General features: G+C 41.7%; 1 protein-coding gene and 1 non-coding gene across 4 annotated transcripts in view; one reads left to right on the top strand and one right to left on the bottom strand.

Moving 5' to 3' along the window:
* SLC38A9 (solute carrier family 38 member 9) overlaps positions 1-26,449 on the top strand; it is a 101,994-nt gene that overhangs the window by 21,029 nt on the left and 54,516 nt on the right. For all 3 annotated transcript variants that reach the window (XR_517789.5, XM_002714039.6, XM_089312796.1), the window contains exons 3-6: positions 15,783-15,915; positions 20,198-20,319; positions 20,459-20,522; positions 20,757-20,850. Coding sequence is in view for 2 of the 3 variants with exons in the window: in XM_002714039.6 (XP_002714085.1) it covers positions 15,783-15,915; positions 20,198-20,319; positions 20,459-20,522; positions 20,757-20,850 (413 nt within the window). In the remaining variant the exon portion in view is untranslated. The remainder of the gene's footprint in view (positions 1-15,782; positions 15,916-20,197; positions 20,320-20,458; positions 20,523-20,756; positions 20,851-26,449) is intronic.
* Positions 11,970-12,076, bottom strand: LOC127492912 (U6 spliceosomal RNA). Its single transcript, XR_007922730.1, has one exon. It is a non-coding gene; the product is annotated as a U6 spliceosomal RNA (small nuclear RNA).

Here is a 26,449-nt window from a genome sequence, read left to right as displayed (position 1 = left end):
GAGGAACAAGGAGCTTTACTGTTTGTCAGTGGCATGGTGCTGCTGGCCAGCTTGCCGATTGTGTTACTATTTCTATACCCTTGTTCTCCTCCCTTCTCTTTACTCCCTTCCCTTCTCCCACCCAAACCCTCTTGTCTCCCACTTCATTATTTCTCCCTAGAGAAACTGTGTTGCGGCTAGATGCTTAAAGAGAACCATCCAGGCTTTGGAGTTAGAGGTGAGGTAAATCCAAATATGGACTTGGTTAGGCTGGGGTCTTATTGCCAGTCCCATCCCTTTATTTTCTCAATTTCTTTGTTCTTATGTGTTTTTCCCTCTGCCTCTCTTTGTAGGCATCTTTGTTTGCCCAACTTCTCCTGAAGAGAGAGGCAGCCTGGTTGTACTTTACTGGTGCTCATTAGGCCCAAGTCAAAAGTGCATTTTGTTAAGTGAAAGAGTATAAAGATTTAGGTTAGGGGTCGGTGCTGTGGCTCAGCGGGCTAACACCCTGGCCTGAAGTGCTGGCATCCCATATGGGCGCTGGTTCTAGTCCCCTGGCTGCTCCTCTTCCGATCCAGCTCTCTGCTATGGCAAAGCAGTAGAATTTGGCCCAAGTCCTTGGGCCCCTACACCCACATGGGAGACCCGGAAGAAGCTCCTGGCTCCTGGCTTCGGATCGGCACAGCTCCGGCCATTGCAGCCAATTGGGGAGTGAACCATCGGATGGAAGATCTCTCTCTCTGCCTCTTCTCTCTCTGTGTAACTCTGACTTTCAAATAAAATAAATAAATAAATCTTTAAAAAAAAGATTTAGGTTAGTATCTTCCTCCATCTATTTAATATTATAACATATTGAGATATATATTTAGTCACAAGGGTTTTAGTACAATAGTATGATAGTACTGCAAAAGCAGTGAAATTGATCACAAGTGTATAATGAGATTTGACACTTAATAAACTTAAAACCAAATATTATTAAATTAATGGTAGTACCTAAAATGCAAAGTTCTTGTTAATGCCCAATGACTGACGGTAGCTCAATGATGAGGAATTGATGTTAAAAACCACAATAAAATTATGCATTTTGACTTCCCTTATTTTAGTGTTATTCTGAGAATGTATTCTAAGTCTGTTACTTAACATTTCTTTTTAAAAATTATTTGAGAGAGAACTCAATAGAGTTTACTCCCATCTGCTGGTTTACTCCTTAAATGCCCATATCAGCCAGGGCCAGGCCAGGACAAAGGCAGGATCCTGGGGCTGAATCCGAGTCACCTGTGTGAGTAACGAAAACCCAAGTACTTGAGCCATCACCTGATGCCTTCCAGGGTGCACATTAGCAGGAAGCTGAAATCAGAAGTGGAGCTGAGGCTTGAACCCAAGGACTCTGATGCGGGAAGTGGCCTCCCAAGTAGCTTGTTCACCCCATGCCAAACACCTGCCCCGACCACAAGTTTTTATTCATATCTGCTTTCTATTTACTTGTAGTTCATATGCAGAATATCTTCTAATCTCACTTCTTTTAAATCCTTGCTTTGGTATTCTTCATTCTACCTTTAAACATAGCTATGTCCAGGCATCTATGTATAAAAATTTATTTCCAACTTATATTAGAGAGAATTATTTGTATTTTTAAAAAGTTTTGTCTATGGATAGGTGGGTTTTTCTTTTGTTAAGGCTAACAAGTGGAATGTTGGCTAGAATGAGAAACAGTGGGAATGCTGAAACAGAACTGGAGTATAAACTAGTACACTTTGGAAACGAGTTGGTAATTATCTACTAATATGTGGGGATGTATCATAAATTTGTTATCCTTAAAAATGTGTGCAAAATCTGAGACAAGCAAAAATCTAGATTATAATTTATTTGTTAAGAGCTCCAAAATGGAAACAATCCAGATACCCACCATCAGGAATGGATAAATAAATTGTTGTATGAAATATTACATAGCTATGAAAATGAACAAACCATCAATACAGAAAAGAACATAGATGAATCTCACAAAGATAATGTTGGCAAAAGCAACTAGCTTGAAAAGTATATATATATATATATGTGTGTGTGTGTGTATATATGTATACATATATATATATATATAAAATGATTCACTTTCTATAAATTTTAGCAGCAAGCAAAACTAACTTTAATATGTATGTCCAGGAAATACACCAAAATGTTAACACTAATTATTTCTCTATTTTTTTAACAGCGGTTATTTCTAGTGGGTGATTTTATTTTCTTCAGTAACTTCTATATTGTCTTCAATCTTAGACAATGTACTACTTTTTTTTTTTTTTTTTTTTTTTTTACAGGCAGAGTGGACAGTGAGAGAGAGAGACAGAGAGAAAGGTCTTCCTTTGCTGTTGGTTCACCCTCCAATGGCCGCCGCGGCCGGCGCACCGCGCTGATCCGAAGGCAGGAGCCAGGTGCTTCTCCTGGTCTCCCATGGGGTGCAGGGCCCAAGCATTTGGGCCATCCTGCACTGCACTCCCGGGCCATAGCAGAGAGCTGGCCTGGAAGAGGGGCAACCGGGACAGAATCCAGCACCCCGACCGGGACTAGAACCTGGTGAGCCGGCTCTGCTAGGTGGAGGATTAGCCTGTTGAGCCGCAGCGCCGGCCTATGTACTACTTTTTTAAAAAGAGATTTATTTACTTATTTGAAAGGCAGAGTTACAGAGAGAGAGAGGAAAGACAGATCTTCAGTCTGTTGGTTCACTCCCCAAATGGTTGCAATGGCCAGGGCTGGGCCAGACTGAAGCCAGGAACCAGGAGCTTCTTCCAGGTCTCCCACGTGGGTGCAGGGGCCCAAGGACTGGGCCCATATTCTGCTGCTTTTTCAGGCACATTAGCAGGGAGCTGGGTCAGAAGTGGAGCAGCCAGGACTCAAAATTTCACCAATATGGGATGCCAGCACTGCAGATAGCAGCTTAACCTGCTGTGCCACAGCACCAGCCCCAATGTACTTTTCTAAAGAACAAAGTTATGCTAAAAATACTGTATTTCTAGGCCGGTGCCGTGGCTCAATAGGCTAATCTTCCGCCTGTGGCGCCGGCACACTGGGTTCTAGTCTCGGTTGGGGCGCCGAATTCTGTCCTAGTTACTCCTCTTCCAATCCAGCTCTCTGCTGTGGCCCGGGAGTGCAGTGCAGTGGAGGATGGCCCAGGTCCTTGGACCCTGCACCCGCATGGGAGACCAGGAGAAGCACCTGGCTCCTGGCTTCGGATCAGCGTGGTGCACTGGCCAGAGCAGCCATTGGGGGGTAAGCCAATGGAAAAAAAGGAAGACCTTTCTCTCTCTCTCTCTCTCTCTCTCTCTCTCTTACTGTCCACTCTACCTGTCAAAAAAAAAATTGTATTTCTGTAATTTAAAATAACTCATAACTCATTTACCTGATAATCTTATTATCACCTTGGCTTCTTCAGGTCTTTATTTATTTTGAGAGGCAGAGCTATATACCAAAAGAGGCTCCATCTATTGACCCATTTCACAAATGCCCACTGTGGCTGGGACTAGATGTGCCAAGACTGGACTGAGCGTGGCTGGGCCAAGTATAGCCAGGAGCCAGGAATGTAATCTAGGTCTCCCCCGTGGGTGGTAAGGACCCAGCTGCTAGAACCATCACCACTGCCTCCCAGGGTCTGCATTAGCAGGAAGCTGGAGTCAAGAGCTAGTGTAGGTTTTCAAATCTGTGTACTCTGATGTGGGACACAGATGTCTTAACAGCTAGACCTGCCCCTAAATGACTTTTTTTTTTTTTTGTAATTAAGAGAGCATTGGGTTTTTTGAAATGATATTTTAAGAGGTTCTGAAATAAATAAGAACCCTGTAGGATCATAGCCTTGTGGGTGCCTGCCATAGGTTCCGGCTGAACTCAGCTGGAAGTGGAATGAGACTATTTGTACCACTGATTGAGTGCTTTGCTGGGTTTCTGTTTCCATGCAGGGGTTGTTCTATGTAAGAATATTCGGTGTGGTCATAGTTTTGGCTTAAGTTGAAGTTCCTTTGTTTAGCTTTTGTTTTGTTTTTTATATGTAGGAAGTAGATTGTGCAAGGGATTAAGCTGGATGAGGCCTGGGGACATCTGGTTGCAAACGCTTCTAGAGAAAAAAAACCCTGTTTCAAACTCCCTGACATAGATCTGGTAAGCTCATGAAGACCCACTGCTCTTCCCCTCTGCCCATCAGGAAAGAGGGTGTGGAAACTTCTCCTGCAGCTCTAAGTCCCTAATGGGCCTTCAATGGTCTGGACAGGAGTTTATACAATTTTTTCTGTAAAGGAACAGATAGTATTTTTGTGGGTATAGAGACTCACCTTTGCTATTTGGGGGGATGTAGTCATAGACAATACATAGTTTTATGGGCCTGGATATGTTCCAATAAATCTCATTCACAAAAATAGGCCATAGGCCCAGATTTGTCTCTTTGCTCTGTTGTCCACTAACTCCTGGCCTGCCAGAAGAGGCTCTAGGGGCCCAAGTGCAGGCTGCTGTAGGGACTGGTACTTCCTGCTGCTGAGGCCCCTAGGAATACCTCTTGTCTTATTTCTGGAGAAGTTAAAAAGCCAGGCCTACTCACTTTAATTTTATTCCAACCCAGCGGTTGCTTCTTGTAAAGATGCCTGCTCAGAATTCTTTTTTTTTTTTTTTTAAGATTTTTAAATTTGTTTGGAAGGCAGAGTTACAGAGAGAAAGAGGGAGAGACAGAGATCTTCATCTGCTGGTTCACTCCCTAAACAGCTGCAATGGTCAGAGTTGGGTCCATCTGAAGCCAAGAGCCAGGAGTTTCTTACAGGTCTCCCACGTGGGTGGCAGGGGCACAAACACTTGGGCTATCATCTGCTGCTTTCCCAGGCCCCCCAGAACCCCATTATGGAATGTCAGCGTCACAGGCAGTGTCTTAGCCCACTGCACCACAGCACCGGTACCTGACCAGAGTTACTCTGGTCAAAATGACTCTTTGGACATTAAAACAGTCTCTGTCATCTCTCTCAACCTCATGCCACTGAAGCAAACTTAGAGTCCGTTGTTAAGGGCTTCTTAAAATTTTAACTGCCATAAACCCTAGGAGTAGAGGCTAAGGCTAAAAGCAATAAATAACGGGAAAGTACCACATTTCAAAGAGCAATAAAGTTTTACAATAAAAATTGTCTTCAAGAATCACTAAAATGCTGAAGTGGATATTTGGCACAGTGGTTCAGGCACTGCATGGGATGCTTACATCTCAGAACAGAGTGCTTGGATTTGAGTCCTGGCTCCACTTACACTTCTAGCTGCCTGCTAATACACACTCTGGGAGGCATTGGTGAAGGCTGAAATACTTGAGTCCTTGCCACCCACGTAATAGACCCAGATTAAATTCCTGGCTCCTGGCTTCAGCCTGGCCCAGCCCTGGCTCTTACAGGCATTTGAGGAGTGAACCTGTGGATACAAGATCTCTGTCTCTTTGATTTGTCTCTCTGTCTCTGTGTCTCTGTACCTTTCTGCCTTTCAAATGAAATGAAATAAGTATTTTTTTTTTAAATCACTAAAATACCAAAAAAAAATTGGTAATAGCATTTCTGTATTAGGATTCTTTCTAAGCATCGTATTAAATAAGTACATGTTATTTAAATGTATATAATTTAATGATATGTTTGAATACTAAGCTGATTATAATTTTAATTTTAAATAATGCTGTGATTAACAGTTTCTGCATACCTTTTCTATATAAATTTTATGTTTCAATCAAATAGAATCTCAAAAGTACCATTAGGACAGAAAGTAAACACAATTAAGGCTCCTGAAACATGTAACTGAATTGCTTTCTAGAAAGCTTGTAGCGGCTTACACTCCTACCAGCAATGTGTGAAAGTTCCTATTTAAACAAACCTTTCTAACACTGCTTGTTTCCTTTTTTCCCTAAAATATCCCTTACGTTTTGTTTATAAAGCTTTCTTGTTTACAGAAGTTAGTTGATAGAAGCCAGTTGGCAGGGCAGGTTTCATGTTGGACTCTTGCCTTTACCAGCTTGCACTGTTATTCTGGGATTGGTTTGCCGAATAACATGCCATGCAACTAGCAATGGATTCTGGTCAGGCTACTCTAATGGTTGCCATCTGGGTTGAAAATACAGCCATTGTCACCGGGATGACCAGTGTATATAGACCACTTGTTGCTGTGTCTTTCCACTGGGAATGCAGAAGTTCTTTTAGTGAGTTTGCCATGCTTGAGAGCCATGATAAAGATGGTTGCTAAGGCTTTTGAGGTAGAATCCCTTTCTTAAATGTCTTACTTTGGGGCCAGCGTTATATAGTGGGTTAAGTTGCAGCCTGCAACACCAGCATTTCATGTGGGTGCTTGTTCGAATTCCGGCTGCTCTACTTCTGATCCAGCTCCCTGCTAATGGTGTCCGGGACAGCAGCAGAGGATGGCCCAAGTGCTTGGGCCCCTGCACCCACGTGAGAGACCCAGAAAAAGCTCCTGGCGCCTGGCGTTGGCCTGGCAGAGCCCTGGCCGTTGAGGACATTTGAGGAGTGAACCAGTGGATCAAAGATTTCTGTCTCTCGCTCTCACTCTGTAACTCTGCCTTTTGAATAATTTTTTTAATTTTTTATTTATTTATTTGACAGGTAGAGCCACAGACAGTGAGAGAGACAGAGAGAAAGGTCTTCCATCCAATGGTTCACTCCCCAAATGGCCACAACGGCTGGAGCTACACCGATCCGAAGCCAGGAGCCAGGTGCCTCTTCCCGGTCTCCCATGTGGGTGCAAGGCCCAAGCACTTGGGCCATCCTCCACTGCCTTCCCAGGCCATAGCAGAGAGCTGGACTGGAAGAAGAGCAACCAGGACTAGAACCCAGCGCCCATATGGGATGCCAGCGCCCCAGGCAGAGGATTAACCTAGTGCGACACGGCACCGGCCCCTCAAATAAATTTTACAAAAAAAAATTTTTTTTAAGTGTTTTAGTCCATTTTGTGGTGCTGTAATAGAACATCAGCCCAAGCAGTTTATAAAGAACAGAAACTTACTGACAGTTCTGGAAGCTGAAGAGTCCAAGATCAATGTACCACCTTTCAGTCTGGTGGGGGCTGCCTGGCAGCAGCCTCCCTGGCAGAAAAGCTGAAGAGCAAGCGAGCCGGTGCTGCACAAAGCCTCTTATCCTCGTTCATGAGGGAGGAGCCGTCAGAGTCTACCCACCTCTTGAAAGAGCCCCACCTCCTAGTACCATCATATTTTCAGCAGCTGAACTTGGGAGGGGACTCAAGCCATAGCATTAAGTTATGGGAGAGGAATAAGAAAGAACCTCTTTGTCCCTTTTTTTTCTTCAGATATTTATTTGTTTCTTTGAAAGGCAGAGTCACAGAGAGAGAGAGAGAGAGAGAGAGAGAGAGAGATCTTCATCTGCTGTTTTACTCCCTAAATGACCACAATAGCCAAGGCTGGTCTAGGCTGAAGCCAGGAGCCAGGAGCTTCATCTGGGTCTTACATATGAGTGCAGGGGCTCAAGCACTTGGGCCATCTTCCACTGCTTTGCCAGGTGCATTAGCAGGGAGCTGGATCCGAGTGGAGCAGCCAGGACTGCAGCCAGCACCCAGATGGGATGCTGGTATCACAGGCAGCTGCTCCACATGCCGGTCCCAGAGCCTCTTTTTCTTTGGTGATCTGTTTAAAGAGTAGATATATTTTATTTTTGTGTTTTCAATTTCTAGATAATTGAATTAAGACTAAGAAAGCAATTTTAGTATTCATATGATGACTCACATGTATGCAAAAAAAATGATTTATCATATATATATATATATATTTACTGCATTCTTTACCCCCTTTCTTGCCTTTCTAGTTTTTAAAGGAATAGAAATTGTAGTTAAAGCAGTAGCCTGGCAGTTTTCTTATTCCCCACTTTTTTTTTTTTTTTCTCCACTGGAGGTAAGTTAGGTTATGAAACTGGTATGAAACTGATTTTATTTTTTTTCCAGAAATCCTTTTGGTAGATGTGTGAGAGGAGAGTAACAATTGGCATAATATTACAGGCTGAAGTCACCCTTACAATTAAGGCAAGCTGTTTTTTGAAAATATTAACAGCCGGCACTGCGGCTTACTTGGCTAATCATCTGCCCATGGCGCTGGCACCCCGAGTTCTAGTCCCATTTGGGGCACCGGATTCTGTCCCGGTTGCCCCTCTTCCAGGCCAGCTCTCTGCTGTGCCCCAGGAAGGCAGTGGAGGATGGCCCAAGTGCTTGGGCCCTGCACCTGCATGGGAGACCAGGAGAAGCACCTGGCTCCTGGCTTCGGATCGGCACAGCATGTTGGCCGTAGCAGCCATTTGGGGGGTGAACCAACAGAAAAGGAAGACCTTTCTCTCTGTCTCTCTCTCTCTCTCTGTCTAACTCTGCCTGTCAAAAAAAAAAAAATTAACTTAATACTCTTCTTTATTTGTTGCACTTAAGTAAATTGAGACAGTTTATTTTGGCATTCTCATAAAAATGGGTGAAATCAGGTGCTTCTAGGAGAACTGTGATCTCTTGGGAATTTCCCCCGCATTTCTAATCTTTCTCTGTGGAAGGTCACTCACCATGTCCCATTAAGAATTGATCTTTCTGACCAGAAAATGGAATGGAGTGGGTGTGGTGTTGGTAGTGTTACTGTTTACATCAACCCAGAGAAGAACTCAAGATCTGTTGTTAGTTTTTACTTACAGGTGCATCTAACATCTTGAATGAAATGTTCCTTGTACTTATATAATTCTTTAAGCCTCACTTCAGTGCTGATTATAACTTTTTAAAACTACAAACCTTTGCATTTCTGTTAGTGATCACTGTGTAGCCAGAAGAGATTATTTGTCTTCAGCACAGCAGAGTTAAAATAATAACTGGATTTTTTAAAACTAAAATTTGAAAGCATGAGCTACATTGAAAAGGATTTTGAAATTTCATTCGTATACAGAATCTATATTTAATTAAGGTATATAGACCTGAGAATTCATTTTCAGGTCAAATTCTTTGCCCATATGTTGTGATGAAAATGTTTATTTGCAGCTGACTGACAGCCTGGAATTCCAGAATAGAGAACCCATACTGGGTCTTTTTAAACATTTGATTTTTTCCAAGCCTTTTTCATCATACCACTCTGGCAGTTAAAAAGTAGTAACAGTCTTTTAAAAAGTTATTGCATTTGGCCGGCGCCGTGGCTCACTAGGCTAATCCTCCCCCTAGCGGCGCCGGCACACCGGGTTCTAGTCCCGGTCGGGGCGCTGGATTCTGTCCCGGTTGCCCCTCTTCCAGGCCAGCTCTCTGCTGTGGCCAGGGAGTGCAGTGGAGGATGGCCCAAGTGCTTGGGCCCTGCACCCCATGGGAGACCAGGAGAAGCACCTGGCTCCTGCCTTCGGATCAGCACGGTGGCGCCTGCAGCGCGCCAGCTGCGGCGGCCATTGGAGGGTAAACCAATGGCAAAGGAAGACCTTTCTCTCTGTCTCTCTCTCTCACTGTCCACTCTGCCTGTCAAAAAAAAAAAAAGTTATTGCATTTGCCTGTCTGCACAACAAGTGTGTTGTATCCATTTGCAAATTATGTGCATATATGTACTTCTGTGTTTATATATTAGGCACTCTGTAAAACATAAATAATAATTGAGATTTTAAAATTATAACAAAGATGTGATAATCAGTCTTAATAAATTGCATTTAATAGTATGGAAAATTTCATTTTTCATTTTATAATACTACTAATAGCTCAACCTGCACTATTATTATTTTAAGTTTTATAACATTTTGTTACATCACAATTCAAACTGATTCCAAGTTCATTTCAGTCTCATACAACAGTTACATAGAAAGTTGTATTGAAATTTTCTTGGTAAATTTTCGTCTTCAGTTCTTTAATATGAAGATAAGTTTATTCTGACATTCCATGCTATCTATTTATTTTTATTTATTTTGAAAGGCAGAGACATAGAGATCTTCCATCTGTTTGTTCACTCCCCCACATAACTGTAGCAGCCAGTTCTTTGCCAGGTAGGAGCTGGGAATTCAGCTATCAGGTCTCCCACATAGGTAACTGGAACCCAAGGACCTGAGCCATCACCTGCTGAAGCTGAAGGGGCTAGCACTGTGGCATAGTGGGTAAAGCTGCTGCCTGCAGCACTGGCATCCGATATGGGCATTGGTTTGAGACCCAGATGCTCCACTTCCCATCCAATCCAACTCCCTACTAACACACCTGAGAAAGCAGTGGAAAATGGTTCAAGTGCTTGGGCTCCTGGAAAAAACTCCTGGCTCCTGGCTTGGGTCTGGCCCAGCCTTGGCCATTTTGGCCATTTCATGATTGAACCAGAGGATGGAAGGTATCTCTCCCTGTCTCTCTTTTTCTCTCTCTAACTCTGCCTTTCAAATATATAAATAAATCTTTTTATTTATTTTTTTTTTTTTTTTGACAGGCAGAGTTAGAGAGAGAGAGAGAGAAAGGTCTTCCTTCCGTTGGTTTACCCCCCAGATGGCTGCTATGGCCGGCATGCTGTGCCGATCCGAAGCCAGGAGCCAGGTGTTTCGTCCTGGTCTCCCATGCGGGTGCAGGGCCCAAGCACTTGTGCCATCCTCCACTGCCTTCCTGGGCCACAGCAGAGAGCTGGCCTGGAAGAGGAGCAACTGGGACAGAATCCGGCGCCTCAACCGGGACTAGAACCTGTGGTGCCAGCGCCACAGGTGGAGGATTAGCCAAGTGAGCCATGGTGCCAACCATAAATAAATCTTAAGAAGAAGAAAGGAAGCTGAAATTTGGAGCCAGGACTTAAAGCCAGGCACTCTATATAGGATATCTTAATCACATGCCAAACAACCTGCCTAAGTTATTTTTAAAGGTCAAAATACTGATATTTTTGTTGTTTAATATGAGGTTACTTCAAGAAGAATATGGCAAAATGGAATAAAAGATAAGTTTATTTTGGTGCCCGAAATTTTTGAAATCCATGCATGTTTTTTTCAAAGCACACATTTTCCATGAACTGTTTGAATACTCCTTACATGACCCAGATGTTTGGGCTGGGGCTAACAATTTGAGTGTCACCAGCACAAACATGAATGTAAAGTTTGATGACTAGAGTGGGTGTTTGGCACAGTGGTTGGGGTTCCACTTGGGACACCTGCATCTCAGAGTGCCTGCGTTTCATGTCCTGCCTGTGCTCCCAATTCCAGCAGCCTGCTAACATGCACCTTGGGAGGCAGCAGGTGATGTCTCCAGTATTTGGGTCTCTGCTAGGCACGCAGGAGACTGCACTGAGTTCTGGGCTGCTGACTTGCTTGGCTCAGCTTTACCTGTTGCCGGCATTTGGGCAGTGAACCAGTGGATGGAAGATCTCTTTGTCTCCATCTCTTACTCTATTTTTTGAAAAGCATAAAATAAATCATAATAAAAAGAAATAAAGTTAAGTGGCTAGATGAACCCACTAAGGGAATGAGCATAGAGAAAGTGTCTTTGAATGGAACTCTGGTGACATGTAAGATGTGAGGGTGTGAGACAGAATCAGCAACCAAAACAATCTAAGGATTCTTCCTTTTAGAATTAAGTCCTTTGTTGACATGTGCAATTTTCCATGTTCTAGCCCAGGTTTATCTCATCTTGCCACTTCTCATCCAACTGCATAAAGGTTTTGAAGATGTATCTTGGGGCCAGCATTGTAGCACAGCAGATTAAGCTGCCACCTGCAACACCAGCATCCCATATGGGTACTGGTTGAAGTCTCAGCTGCTGTACTTCTGATTCAGTTCCCTGCTAATGCATCTGGGAAAGCAGCAGAGGGTGGCCCAAGTGCTTGGGCCCCTGCACCTATGTGGGATACCCAGGTGGAGTTCCCAGTCTCCTTGCTTCAGCCTGGCCCAGCCCTAGCCATCTGGGGAGTGAATCAGCAGATGGAGATCTCTCCCTCTCTCTCCCACTCTTCCTCCCTCCCTCCCTCTCTCCCTGTGTAACTCTGTCTTTCAAATAAATAAATAAATCTTTTAAAAAAATTTTTTTAATTAAAAAATATGGAATGCTTCACGAATTTGTGTGTCATCCTTGTGCAGGGACCATGCTAATCTTATCTGTATGGTTCCAATTTTAGTATATGTGCTGCCGAAGCAAGCACAAATAAATCTTTTTTTTAAAAAGAAGATACATAGGGGCCGACGACGCGGCTCACTTGGTTAATCCTCCGCCTGCAGCGCTGGCATCACATATGGGCGCTGGGTTCTAGTCCCAGTTGCTCCTCTTCCAATCCAGCTCTTTGCTGTGGCCCAGGAAGGCAGTGGAGGATAGCCCAAGTGCTTGGGCCCCTGCACCCGCATGGGAGACCAGGAAGAAGCACCTGGCTCTTGGCTCCTGGCTTCGGATCAGCGTAGCTCCAGCCGTAGTGGCCATTTGGGGGGTGAACCAACGGAAGGAAGACCTTTCTCTCTGTCTCTCTCTCACTGTCAAAAAAGAAAAAAAAAAAAAAAGATACATCATGCCTTCTCTCCTTCTGGCTCTCTGTTGTGCATTTTTTCTGAACCATGATTTCTTGCCTCCTTTTGCCCATACCTAACTCCTTTCAATCCTTTAAACTTCTACTCAGCTGTAGCTTGCTGAGAGGTCTGCCAGGCATTTGTTAGCTTCCTCTGCTGTTTAGGCTGATCCCTGCCTTCACCCCAGCATTCGGAACTCTCTCCACTCTTTCTGTCCCCTGTAGTCATGCACAAGCAATTGCTCTTTTTCTCTCTGAAGAGGAGTTGTTATTTACCTGTCTCCTCTAGCAGATTACAGCAAATCTGTTATTCATCATGTTCAACACAATATAAGCATATTTGGTTGGTACTTAAATGTTATTTCATAAATTTGATAGCCACTACAAACTAAGTGATCAAGACAGAAGAAGAACTTTATATAGGGTTGGCCTTTGACAATAGTGATTTAAGTTAGAGGGTAGAGCGGAGTTTTTTGAAAGAAAACATTGTGTGGTTATCAGAGGGAGTCAGAAACACGTCAGTAAGCTAGAGATTACCAATATTTTTATAGCCACGGCAAGGAATTTGTAGCTACAATGGCTTGATTAACTTCTTGTCTGTCCTCTTCAATGAAAAGCTGCCTGGCAGATAGAGTGTTTTAACAGCAGGTAGACACACAAGTACAGTGGCTTCATTATTTTGAATGTTTATTTGCATGAAATTTTTTTTGAATACCAATTCCCATTTCATTTTTTAACAAACTACCTCAGCCTGTCAGGTGTTTGAATGAGTGCCTCAGCTTTCATAGGCATGTGAATAAATGAACACTTTGAAACCAGGTCTCCATGTTGGATATAAACCTTCTTAAGAGTCATGGAATTGTTATTAAACTTCAGAGAAGCATAACTGGTCAGTAGAAGGGTGGAGATAGATTTAAAAGCCAAAAATTTTTAAGGAATTTAAGGAGTGGAACTTAGAAAAGGTGTTAGGTAGAAACAAGGTTTCTCTGTTTATAAGTGTATTAAATGAAAACCTAAGATTTGAATCATGTTTTAAAACATTCTATAAATTTTATTTAATATTACAAACATTTTTTCCTGTGGCATGGCCACAGGTGTTTTATAAGATGAGACAACTATAGCTTCTTTACTTTCAGTGTGCATAGTTTAACTACATATCAGATGGGAGGTAACATTGATAGGGCACAGACCTGTGAAGATGTGTTCAAAAGAAAAATGCCCAAGTTTCAGTTTTTTAGTCTAAATTTTGTCCTCTATATAATATAGTCTAGAGCACTGTATATCTAATTCTAAAACTGCTTTAAGATCCAGCTGAAGTTCAGTTTGGAAATGTTATATTTTGTTCTCTCAAATGAAACTTTAAGCATATGTTTTTGATAATTTAGTTAAAATATGCTGAGTTGTATATTTTTTAAGAGAATCTGTTTTGAAACGATTCCAAAATATTTGTTTGAACAGGCACTCAGTATCTCGATGAAAGCTGTTGGAAAAGAAAAATTTTCAGAGTCATTCTGTTCTCAGAGTACCCAAGCCAGCTAACCTGGTACAGTTAACACTTCTGTAAGAGACCAGGAGCCAAGATATTTAGCACTTCCTGGACTGCTTTTCAGCAGACCTTCAAACCAACTTAGTGGTTATAGTAATATCATTGACTTTTCAGAGTAAAAAGCATATAAGTAGAAAATCTACATCTCTTCCTATCAATATTATCTTAACAGTCTCTTTCAGTAATCCATGATTAACTTCAATCTCTGCCTTATGTTGGCATTGAAGTTCTAATTCTTTCTTGAATTTTGTGGGTTATTCTTCTTATAAAATAAAGAGGAATGCCCTGTAGAGTATGAGCCCAGCTATGATTAAACCATCTGCTAGATATAAATACTTTTATATTTTTTTTGTACCACTGAATGTCATAGTAGAAATGCAAATTGGGTAGGACATCCTGATGCTTTGGGAGGACTGGCAGTTATATTAGGTGACCAGATGTATGAGTAGGGATTATTTATTCAGCTTCTAACCCAGTCATTTGCATTATGTCCTCTTCCAACATCACCTAATGCATTTAGCAATGACATGCTTAGCATAAATAATATGTCTCTGTCTTCATATTTGCTCTAGTAATTGCACTACTTACATGTTTGTTGAGTTAACTAGATAGTATCTGCCATATTTAGGTACTGAGTGGAGAATATAAACAAAAGACTCAAAGATCCTGTATGCTAAATTCAGAGACAAGACTAGATTTAAGATCTGTACTACCATTTCTCAAATATCGCAGAGTTAGTTTGGAAAATAGCAGAAATTAAATTTTCAGTCACTTGGTTTTCCAAGTCCTCCCCACAAGATTAGATTAACAGTGTCTCCAGAAATTATTATCTTACCTTAATATATTTTAAGCTTCTTTTAAAGCCCTGAGTGTATAAGAATTATATGGAACCAATGATAAATTTTTTCCCTTCATTATTTAGAAATGTGTATAATCTGAAATGGCAAATTACCCACAGATTGGGGTGACTTCAAAGGGTATGAGAACCAGCAGAGGAATGCAGTCTTTCCTGCAACCCTGCCTAATCTTTCCATTTTGGATGGAATATTTCTAGAAGCTTAGAAGGCACGTGAAGGAGTTATAGAAAGGAATTGAAGAGGTTGAGGCCTGAAAATGAACATTGAAAACCAGAGCCTGCAGTTGATGAAGCTACTGTCTTGGGAAGCAGGCACACACATGAATAAAAGAGTAGGTTACTGAAATCTAAGAAAAGGAGAACAGGCAAAGCATTTCCAATGTCCTGATGTTCCACTTGATACTATTTTGGATAAGTCTCACAAGGGAGATGGTTGAGGTCACTAATCCTTAGTACATGAACTAAGAGATAGGAATTCTGTTTTTCATAGGAAGTAATTCTGGCCCTTAAGGATTCTTTAATAGAGGGACTTTTTTTGTCTGTAATTTCTCTAATTTAGTGCCAGAAGCTTTCTGGGAGACTATTCAAAGCTCTGTGTCTAAGTTTCATTGTTGGAAAGTGACAGCTGCTGTATTTTTTTCCCCCCTTTGCTATCATTCTTTTTAATAACTGATTTAATCTCTTTCTGTCATGTCCCTCTATTGCTAAGTTCCTTAAGATTAAAAAAAAAGCTTGCTTAAAGTAAAAGTATTATGAGACAAAAAGTTTATTCTGTGAATGGAATAATACTTCTTTTGTGACATTTTCTTTTCCCACCAAAAGTGAGAGGTGAATGCCTTGCCTTTGTACATCCCATTTCTAATGGAGGACAAGAAGTTATTTTCTTCAATGGCTGACTTCCAGAATTTTTGCCTGAACGTTTTTTGTCAAGCATATATTCCCTTCTTTAGGCCTTTCTACATAGAGCCCACAAACATCGTCAATGTGAATGATGTCATTCAGAGGGTTAGCGACCATGCCTCTGCCATGAACAAGAGGATTCATTACTACAGCCGGCTCTCCACTCCTGCAGACAAGGCACTGGTAAGAGGCAAAGCATTACTAATTGTCTAAAGTTCAGTTGAAATGAACAGAGAGCAACAGAAGCCAAGGCAACTCCCAGTAATTTAACTTTTTGCGGGCAATATTCCAAGGACAACATCATGCAAAGTCAAAGATAGTAATTAATACATGCCCTACATCTCAGGCTAGTTCACTCTTAGTTAGCCTAGCACAGGGATACTTGAAACACTCTGTTAACAACAGCCTAGAAATATTTTTGGATTAGATTCTGCTAATCCCAAATTCTAAGAACTCTGAGGAGGATAAATTACTTTTGTAGTTTCAGTTTAGATCATTGATTAAAAACATAAATAATAAGAATTCTGGTGAGTCTGTTCAGTTCTAAAGTTTGAAGTTATAAGAGAAAAGTGTTCATGGACGTTTTCTACAGGAGTGGGCAACTGGAATTTGTACATGCATACACTCATATGTAAGTTTCCTGTTTAGTATTATCCTTTTCATTGATCATCAACAGTGGCCAAGGGGCCAGATAGGTAATGGGCTTTGTAGGCCACATACTGTCCCATGTTCTTCATTTTGTTTTATAACTATTAAAGACATGAAAACCATTCTTAGAGAAAAGACTATAAATGCTCATGGGTCATGGTTTGTTAACCTTTGATCTAAAATTTTTATTATTATTTGAGGATCAAGAATAAATGATTTGGTTGCTAGTAAAAATTATTAAATCTGTGATACTCTTAAACTTGAAAGTTTAAAGAATAAGAACACTTTGAGATAGAAAAAATGTTTTTAAAATAGATATGAATAAAATGAGAGAAAGGAACTAACATTCATTAGATGTTTACTAAAAGGCCAAGGATTGGATATCACCTAAACATAGCTATTCCATTTAATCATCACAATAGCTACATGAAGTACTAAGATCTCCTTTTATATGGCCAGAGTAGGGACTTCCAAAGTACACCGGTGGAGTTATTATTTCCCAATTTTTTTTTCCCCTGTAGGCCATTACATTGGTAGTTGTGGTGAAGTCTTAGTCCCATTACAGAATTACCTAAACCCTTTGAAGAGCAGAGGTGATCTTGTATTCATGGTCTAGTCCAGACCTCCCAGAGGCTCTCTCTTGGAGGCAAACTCAGATACAATTAGGCAAGTCCAGGAGTGAATGTACATTGTTTACCTGGAAGTTAAGTCAGCATTCTGCACCAAGTTTGAATCCCTTTTGTTAATTGACACCGATATGACTCTAATAAATAAAAATATTTAAACAGTGATCTAAGAAGAACAACCTTTTTTTAACAAATATGTATATACAATCAGCATTCATTTATGAAAATCCCCAGATTGTTTTTCTTAAAAAAAGATTTTTAAGGAAAGAACAGTATAAAACATAAGTCTCAGATGTTCATATGAACTTTTAAAAAAATTTTTATTACTTTCTTCTTTTGAAAGGCAGAGTGATAGGGAGTGAGATCTAAAGAGGGATCTTCCATCTGTTGATTTACCATTCCCTGCCCTCCACCCCATGCCTGCAACAGCTAGGTCTGGGCCAGGCTAAAGCAAGGAGCCTGGAACTTTATCTGGGTCTGCCATAGGGATGGCAGGGGCCCAGGCACTTGTATGATCACCCCCTGGCCTCCCAGGATGTATTAGCAGGAAGCTAAATCAGAAACAGAGGAACCAGAATTTAAGGGATGGGGGCATCCCATGTGGTGGTGGCTTACCCTAATTGCAACAACATCACCCCAAGCTTTTTTATTTATAAAAATGTTCTGGGGCCAGCGCTGTGGTGTGTGTAGTAGGCTAAGCCTTCCCCTGCAGTGCTGCATCTCATATGGGCACTGGTTCGTGTCCCAGCTACTCATCTTCTGATCCAGCTCTGTGCTAACGGCCTAGGAAAGCGGTGGAAAATGGTCCAATTGCTTGGACCCCTGTACCCCATGTGGGAGGTCTGGAAGAAACTCCTGGCTTCTGTCTTTGGATCAGCCAGCTCTGGCCGTTGTGGCCATTTGGGGAGTTAACCAGCAGATGGAAGACCTCTTTTTCTGTCTCTCTGTAACTCTGCCTTTCAATTAATTAAATAAATCTTTTTTAAAGAGTTCTTTTTTATCTTAACATCTTTATAATAGAATGGAGAAGGAAAGACAATTATTTGGCTGCCAACATCTTCTAGATTCTTACTAATAAAAATGGAGCCTGCACTTTACAGCAGCATCAGCATTACTGAGTATTTAATTGAAAGTCAGTATTTCAGGCCTCACTTCAGACCTACTGAATCAAAATCTAAATGTTAACAAGATTCCTGGTGTGAGTCATAGGGACATTCTGGATGGAAAACACTGCCCTAGACTAGACCACTGCCATAGGAGATCTAACTCTTCAGTTTTTTTCTGTATTTCCTAAGAATATGTCACTTCTTGTCTTCTAATGCTGCCCCAAATGACTTTCAACTTTTCACTTTTTCTGAATTTGCTTTATAAGCTGCAGTGGTATTTCTCCTGCCTGAAATAGACATGATCCTGTTCTTTTGATTTTTTTTTCATTCAAGGCAGAAAATAGCAGAAGCCAGACCTAAAGGATTCTGGGTAAAGAGAAGGGAACAGACCCATTCCTATATATGCCTTTGTATCTTTAGAAAATAGTTGTTTCCAAAGCCCCATCCCACATTGACTTCAGACATTTTTCACTTACAAGAACCAACCAGTCATATGTATAAAAAGAGTTGAATTTGTTACTATTTTTTTAGTACCTAGCTATATCCTATTGTTCCATGTCCTTTTTTTTTTTTTTTCTTTTTTTTTTTTTTCTTTTTTGTGAGGCAGAGTGGACAGTGAGAGAGAGAGAGACAGAGAGAAAGGTCTTCCATTTCTGTTGGTTCACCCCACAATGGCCGCTGCGGCTGGCGCACCACACCGATCCGAAGCCAGGAGCCAGGTGCTTCTCCTGTTCTCCCATGCGGGTGTAGGGCCCGAGGACTTGGGCCATCCTCCACTGCCTTCCCAGACCACAGCAGAGAGCTGGACTAGAAGAGGAGCAACCGGGACTAGAACCTGGTGCCCATATGGGATCCCAGCACCACAGGCAGAGGATTAACCTAGTGAGCCATGGCGCTGGCCCCTTGTAGGCTTTTCTAATTGCTTCACATGTCCGCCACCTGGAATTGAAACTTCTTGAAGGGACCAGCACCATGACTCACTTGGCTAGTCCTCTGCCTGCGGTGCCAGCATCCCATATGGGCACCGGATTCTGTCCCAGTTGCTCCTCTTCCAGTCCAGCTCTCTACTGTGGCCCGGGAAGGCAGCGGAAGATGGCCCAAATGTTTGGGCCCTGCACCTGCATGGGAGACCAGGAAGAAGCACCTGGCTCCTGGCTTCGGATCGGTGCAGCGCTGTCTATAGCGGCCATTTGGGGGGTGAACCAACGGAAGGAAGACCTTTCTCTCTGTTTCTCTCTCTCACTGTGACTCTACCTGTCAAATTAAAAAAAAAAAAAAAAAAGAAACTTTTTGAAGTTAGAGGCTGTATATTATTTTTCTCTTGAACACGAAACCTAGCATAAAGTTCTAGAATTTGAAGTGGGAGCTAAATATAAAAGATTGTTGATTTATACCAGTCAGCTTGTAAGGACTACTTATTCTCAAGAAGGTTGACCGAATTCCATCAGGAAACTAGTTTTTTCCCTCCACTCCAAAACAAGAAGGTGAATTAGGAAGACATATATGGGGGAATAGGTTGGGAGCTATTAAGTATCCTGTTTAATCATTCTCTCTCTGTTTTGTCTTCAGCCCCTCTTTCCTTCTGTTTTACTTAATTCATACTTAAATACTTACTTAAATATTTCCTTTCCCTTCTATTGACACCTCAGTTCTTTACAGTGTGAGTGCCCCCCCATGTCTTCTAAAACCACCCTCATATAGGAATTCAGTGATCCCTTCATTCTTGAAACTCCCCTCTCCTAAAGCCAGAATCTCATCTATCTAGATTTCCTTAATCTTGGTCTTTGTTGGCTCTTTCTCCTTTCTCATGAAAGTGGAGAGAAAAATATTTTGACAGTTGCATTTTCTAGGAATTCAATTTCTTATCAGAAGAACAGTGTGTTGTGTTAGTAACTCTTAAACTCCTGTTCCTTTAGATCTCCCACTATACTTGAAAACAGTTTTAATTCACTCATCAGGGATTCATACTGTTTATTTGTTCATAGTTTTTAGGACTGTCTAGAGTCAGGGATTCTGAGGTATTGAAAGTACTCTGTTTTGCACATTTTTACCGATGTGGACATTTCTCTGTTTCTTTTGTAACAGATTGCCCCAGATCATGTAGTTCCAGCTCCAGAAGAGTGTTATGTATATAGTCCCTTGGGTTCCGCTTATAAACTTCAAAGTTACTCTGAAGGACATGGTAAAAACACCAGTTTAGTAACCATGTGAGTAAAACTGCTTTGTGGAGCATGATTTAAGCTGTTTGTGAATGAAAATTACTAATTGTTTTAATTTTTGTCCTAATTAAAATTTTTGAAGAGTCAGCCTCCATTATTTTAACTGCTAACTACTTTGTGTTTTCAGTTTTATGATTTGGAATACCATGATGGGAACATCTATACTAAGTATTCCTTGGGGCATAAAACAGGTAATACAATTTTTCAGTATACTTTTTCCTGAGTTTTTTTCTCCTTGTATTTTAACTTTTATAACAGATTTATAATAAATACATAAAATTCATTAAAGAAAAAATAATTATGTTTAATTTTTCATTGATTGTTGGGTTTTTTATTGTGGTTGCTTAAGATGACATAATACGGTTGCCTGTGAGTTTTTTCTTATATGATGATATTTGTTGTGCTATGTTTTTATTTTTAAACAGGCTGGATTTACTACCGGAATGTGTGTCATCATGCTGATGGGTGTTTTAACACTTTATTGCTGCTACAGAGTAGTGAAATCACGGACTATGATATGTAAGAACTTGACATAGTGAAAATAGATTAGTGATATAGGTATTAATAATTACTTCCCATTGGGGTATATGTGTATTCCACATGTGTGTCAGCTATTGAATTTGTGCCTAAAGATTTACTTCTCTAATTTACAGCTTTGGCTGAACTGATCTGTTAATGCAGTAGTGGCCACTTTTGAAATTTAGAATCTGAGAGATCTTTGCAGAATGCATTCAAACTGGTGCTAATCTCCTCATAAGAAAAGAAAAAATTTATATTTTTATAATGAGGCCATTGCCAGAACTAAACAGAAAATTTTATGATTTCTTATTAGTTCAGGGTGACTTGTTTTCACCTATCCATACCAGAAGACCTAAATGTTGGAATCTCTTAGAAGTAGAAATTGTAACTAGAAAAATATGAAAATAAAAGCAGTTCTTTTTTTGGTGAGTTCTTTTTTTTAAGATTTGTTTTTATTTATATGAAAGTCAGAGAGAGAGAGAATCTTGCATCTGCTGTTTGACTCCCCAAATGACTCCAACCACCAGGGCTGGGCCAGGCTGAAGCCAGGAACTGGGAGCTTCCTTCAGGCCTCCCACATGGGTGCAGGGGCCCAAGGACTTGGACATCTTCTGCTGCTTTCCCAAGCACATTAGCAAGGAGCTGGATCAGAAATGGAACAGCTGGAAGTCAAACTGGCACCCATATGGATGCCAGCCCATTGTAGTGAGTTCCTAAAGTTGTGTAAACACGTTACCTCTACATCTGTATAAATTATACATCAGGGAAAGATAGTTTCAGACCTAAATAGATGTCATTGGGTTTTAGCAAGGATGAATTAGGCCGGCGCCACGGCTCACTAGGCTAATCCTCCGCCTTGCGGCGCCGGCACACCGGGTTCTAGTCCCGGTTGGGGCGCCGGATTCTGTCCCGGTTGCCCCTCTTCCAGGCCAGCTCTCTGCTGTGGCCAGGGAGTGCAGTGGAGGATGGCCCAAGTGCTTGGGCCCTGCACCCCATGGGAGACCAGGAAAAGCACCTGGCTCCTGGCTCCTGCCATCGGATCAGCGCGGTGCGCCGGCCGCAGCGCGCCGGCCGCGGCGGCCATTGGAGGGTGAACCAACGGCAAAGGAAGACCTTTCTCTCTGTCTCTCTCTCTCACTGTCCACTCTGCCTGTCAAAAAAAAAAAAAAAAAAAAAAAAAAAAAAAAAAAAAAAAAAGGATGAATCAACATACCAGGCTTTGCCGCCAGAGTTTTTTGTCTTAAGAAATTTTCTTCTTCATATTAAACAAATCTTAGTTAAAAGTCTTTAAAAAAGATTCATTCTGATTCCTAAATGACATAGAGTGCTTATTTAGCCTTTGGTTTTCTTTTTCTTTCTTTCTTTTTTTTTTTTTTTAATAGCCAGAGTGGACAGTGAGAGAGAGAGACAGAGAGAAAGGTCTTCCTTTTGCCATTGGTTCACCCTTCAATGGCTGCCACGGCTGGCGCGCTGTGGCCGGCGCACCGCACTGATCCGAAGGCAAGAGCCAGGTACTTATCCTGCTCTCCCATGGGGTGCAGGGCCCAAACACTTGGGCCATCCTCCACTGCACTCCCTGGCCACAGCAGAGAGCTGGCCTGGAAGAGGGGCAACCGGGACAGAATCTGGCGCCCCAACCGGGACTAGAACCCGGTGTGCCAGCGCCGCTAGGCGGAGGATTAGCCTGTTGAGCCGTGGCGCCAGTCTGCCTTTGGTTTTCTTAAAAGCAAAATTTGACTAAATTTGGAAGACCTCTTTAAACATAAAGTAGGCGCCGGCACTGTGGTATAGCGGGTAAAGCCGCCGCCTGCAGTGCCGGCATCCCATATGGGTGCCAGTTCAAGATCTGGCTGGAATCAACCAACGGATAGAAGACCTCTCTGTCTGTCTGTCTGTCTCTCTCTCTCTCTGCCTCTCCTTCTCTCTGTGTAAATCCGACTTTTAAATAAATAAATAAATAAATAAATAAAAGAAGTAAGCAATTGTAGGTTTTAAAAAATAAACATATATAGTAAATGTGTATCCTGTCTAATGCAGGATTTCTTAGAAAAGACAGCTTCTACTAAATTCTCTGTAGAACTGTTAAACAGATAACTCTTCTTAGTACTTAAGCTTTCCCATACTATTTAAAAAAAGGAACTGTCATCGATTCATCTTACAAAGTGAACATAACCCTAATATAGAGCCTGACAGTACCAAAGAAAAAGATATATATAGATAGAAAACTTCTTTATAAAACATTGGAGATAGACTATTTTTATAGATAGATTTATTTATTTGTAAAGCGGAGCAAGAGAGAGAGAGACTCTTTCATGTATCTGCTGGTTCACTCCCCAAATGGCTGCAACAGCCAGGGATGGGCCAGGCCAAAGCCAGGAACCAGGAGCTCCCTCCTGGTCTCCCAAATAGGGGGACAGGGATCCAAATAGTTATGCCATCTTCCACTGCCCTCCCAGGCACATTAGCAGGAAACTGGATTGGAAGCAAAACAGCCAAGACATAGATTGGTTAACCCGCTGCATCACAATGCCAGCCAGCCCTAGAAGTGAGTGTTTCATGCAGTGTTTTAATCTCCTCTTGGGGTGCATGCATCACTTAACCAATTTACCTGAATTTGAATCCTAGCTCTATTTCCTCCCCAGTGCTTCTTGCTAAAGAGCACCATTGGGAGGTAGCAGTAATGACTCAAGTACGTGGGTGCCTGCCACCTATGCGGGAGCTCCCAGCTCTTGGTTTTGGCCTTGTCCACACCTAACTGTTGTGGGCATTTAGGGAGTGAACCAGCAAATGGGAAATCTCTGTTTCTCTCTCTTTTCTCTGCCTTTCTTTTTTTTTTTTTTTAAGATTTATTTATTTATTTGAAAGTCAGAGTTACACACAGAGAGAAGGAGAGGCAGAGAGAGAGAGAGAGAGAGAGAGGTCTTCCATCGCTTATTCACTCCCCAGTTGGCCACAATGGCCGGAGCTGCACTGATCCGAAGCCAGGAGCCAGGAGTCTCCTCTGGGTCTCCCACACTGGGGCAGGGGACCAAGGACTTGGGCCATCTTCTACTTCTTTCCCAAGCCATAGCAGAGAGCTGGATCGGAAGTGGAGCAGCCAGCTCTTGAACCGGCAACCATATGGGATGCCAGCACCGCAGGTCAGGGGGTTAACCCACTGCGCCACAGCACCAGCCCCTTCTGCCTTTCAAACAAATAAAAATAATTTTATTAAAAGTGGAGATACCCTTTGAAATATAAATAAAACATTGTATCAAATTCAGCAGTATATCAAAAGAATAATATCCTATGTCTAAAATAAGGTTTATTCTATAGTAATTATCAAGAAATCTAACACTACATTAACAAATGAAAAATCCATAATTATATCAATAGACATTAAAAATGCAACTAAGACTTCAGCACAAATTTAAATATTATGGAAAAAATTGCAAAATATAAAGGGGCTGGTGCTGTGGCTAAGCCTCCGCCTACAATGCTGGCATCCCATATGGGTGCCAGTTCAAGTCCTGGCTGCTCCACTTCCAATCCAGCTCCCTGCTAATGACCTAGGAAAGCAGTGGAGGATAGCCCAGATCCTTGGGGCCCTGTACCCCTGTGGGAGACCCAGAAGAAGCTCCTGGCTCCTGGCTTTGGATCGGCACAGCTCCAGCTGCATTTAGAGACAATAACCGGCACCAGCTTGTGGCACTAGAGGTTAAAATACCACCTGCCGCCCTGGTATTCTATATGGGTGCCAATTCGAGTCCTAGCTGCTCCACTCTCATACAGCTCCCCGATAATGCACCTGAGAAGGCAGCGGAAGATGGCCCATGTGCTTGGGCCTTTTCACCTACGTAGGAGACCCAGAGGAAGCTCCAGGCTCCTGGCTTCAGCCTGGCCAAGCCCTGCCATTATGTCCATTTGGAGAGTGAACCAGTGGATGGAAGACTTTCTCTCTCTCTCTCTCTCTTTTTTTTAAGATTTATTTATTTATTTGAAAGAGTTACAGAGAGAGAGAGAGAGAGAGAGAGAGAGGTTCTCTCCCCAATTGGCCGCAACAGCCAGAGCTGTGCCGATCCGAAGCCAGGAGCCAGGAGCTTCTTCTAGGTCTCCCATGCAGGTGCAGGAGCCCAAGGACTTGGGCTATCTTCTGCTGCTTTCCCGGGCCACAGCAGAGAGCTGGATCGGAAGAGGAGCCGCCGGATCTTGACCAGGCGCCCATATGATGCCAGCACTGCAGGCCAGAGCATTAACCCGCTGTGCCACAGCACTGGCCCCTCTCTCTCTCTTTTAAATATTTTTTTAAAAAAAGAGTCAATGACCAGAACTACGAAACAGAAAAAAATACTCCATTCACAGTAGCAGTAAACTCTAAGGGATTAGAAATAAATTTAGCAAGAGGACAAGACATCTGCATGAAGAAAAAGATAAAATTATATCTAAAGACAAAGAATAAGAACTGAACAAGTGGGGAAAAATAACTATGTTCTTCAGAAGATAATATAAAAATGGGAGATACATAAGTTCAGTGTCCTTTCAATGAAACTCAGTTTGGACTTGGATTAAAGTAACCTTAAAGTTAATATGGACAAATGAATGCCCAAGTAGAGGAAAATAAATTATAAAAAAGAAAAGGTAATGTTGGAATAAATCTTAGCAAATAGTAAAACATACTATAAAGTCACTGTAATAAAATAGAAAGGTGCTATGTTAGGAGTAGCCAAATAGCCATGGAATATATCAATTATAATACATAGAATATAAACTTAATATATTATGCAGTATTAGATGCCCATGCAACTGATTATCCATTTGAGGGAAAAAATTGGGGCACCTTATACAAAAATCTATTCCAGATCATTTAAAGACTTAAGTGTCTTTAAATAAAAACTGTAAAAAGCTCAGAAAAAGATTTAAGAAATTGTACATAAAACCTAGCAGTTGAGGAGATTTTCCTAACCAATATGGAATATGTAAAATTTTTTTTAAAAAAAGAAATGTATCACAGAGTTATATATCATGATCAGAAAGTTTTTTGATAGAAAATTATAATTATCTGATAGATAATTAATCAAAAAGACGTTTTGAAAAAGCCACGTGCCCCCTCCAAGTTGGGTCCATATTCAAACTAATTTGTGGAAAAAACCAGATCTGTTAAAGACCTTATTTAAAGATTATGATAAAACCAGGGCCGGTGCTGTGGCGCATCAGGTTAAAGCCCTAGCCTGAAGCGCCAGCATCCTATATGAGCACCGGTTCTAGTCCCAGCTGCTCCTCTTCCAATCCAGCTCTCTGCTATGGTCTGGGAAGGCAGCAGAAGATGGCCCAGGTCCTTGGGCCCCTGCACCGGCATGGGAGACCTGGAAAAAGCTCCTGGCTTCAGTTTGGCATAGCTCCTGCCGTTGCAACCATCTGGAGAGTGAATCAGCAGATGAAAGACCTCTCTCTCTGTCTCTACCTCTCTCTGTAACTCTGTCTTTCAAATAAATAAATCTTTAAAAAAAATCATGGTAAAACTTTTTGATTGAAACATTAGTTGATTAGTTTTATAATTCCTAATTGAGAAGATAATTGTCATTCATTAAGAAATTTTTTGTATACTGTGTCTGTAAGTAGT

Source organism: Oryctolagus cuniculus, chromosome 14 (genome assembly GCF_051225735.1).
Source record: "Oryctolagus cuniculus isolate XC-2025 breed Fujian yellow rabbit chromosome 14, ASM5122573v1, whole genome shotgun sequence".
Lineage (NCBI taxonomy): Eukaryota > Metazoa > Chordata > Mammalia > Lagomorpha > Leporidae > Oryctolagus > Oryctolagus cuniculus.
This window is presented reverse-complemented; position numbering and strand designations above follow the sequence as displayed.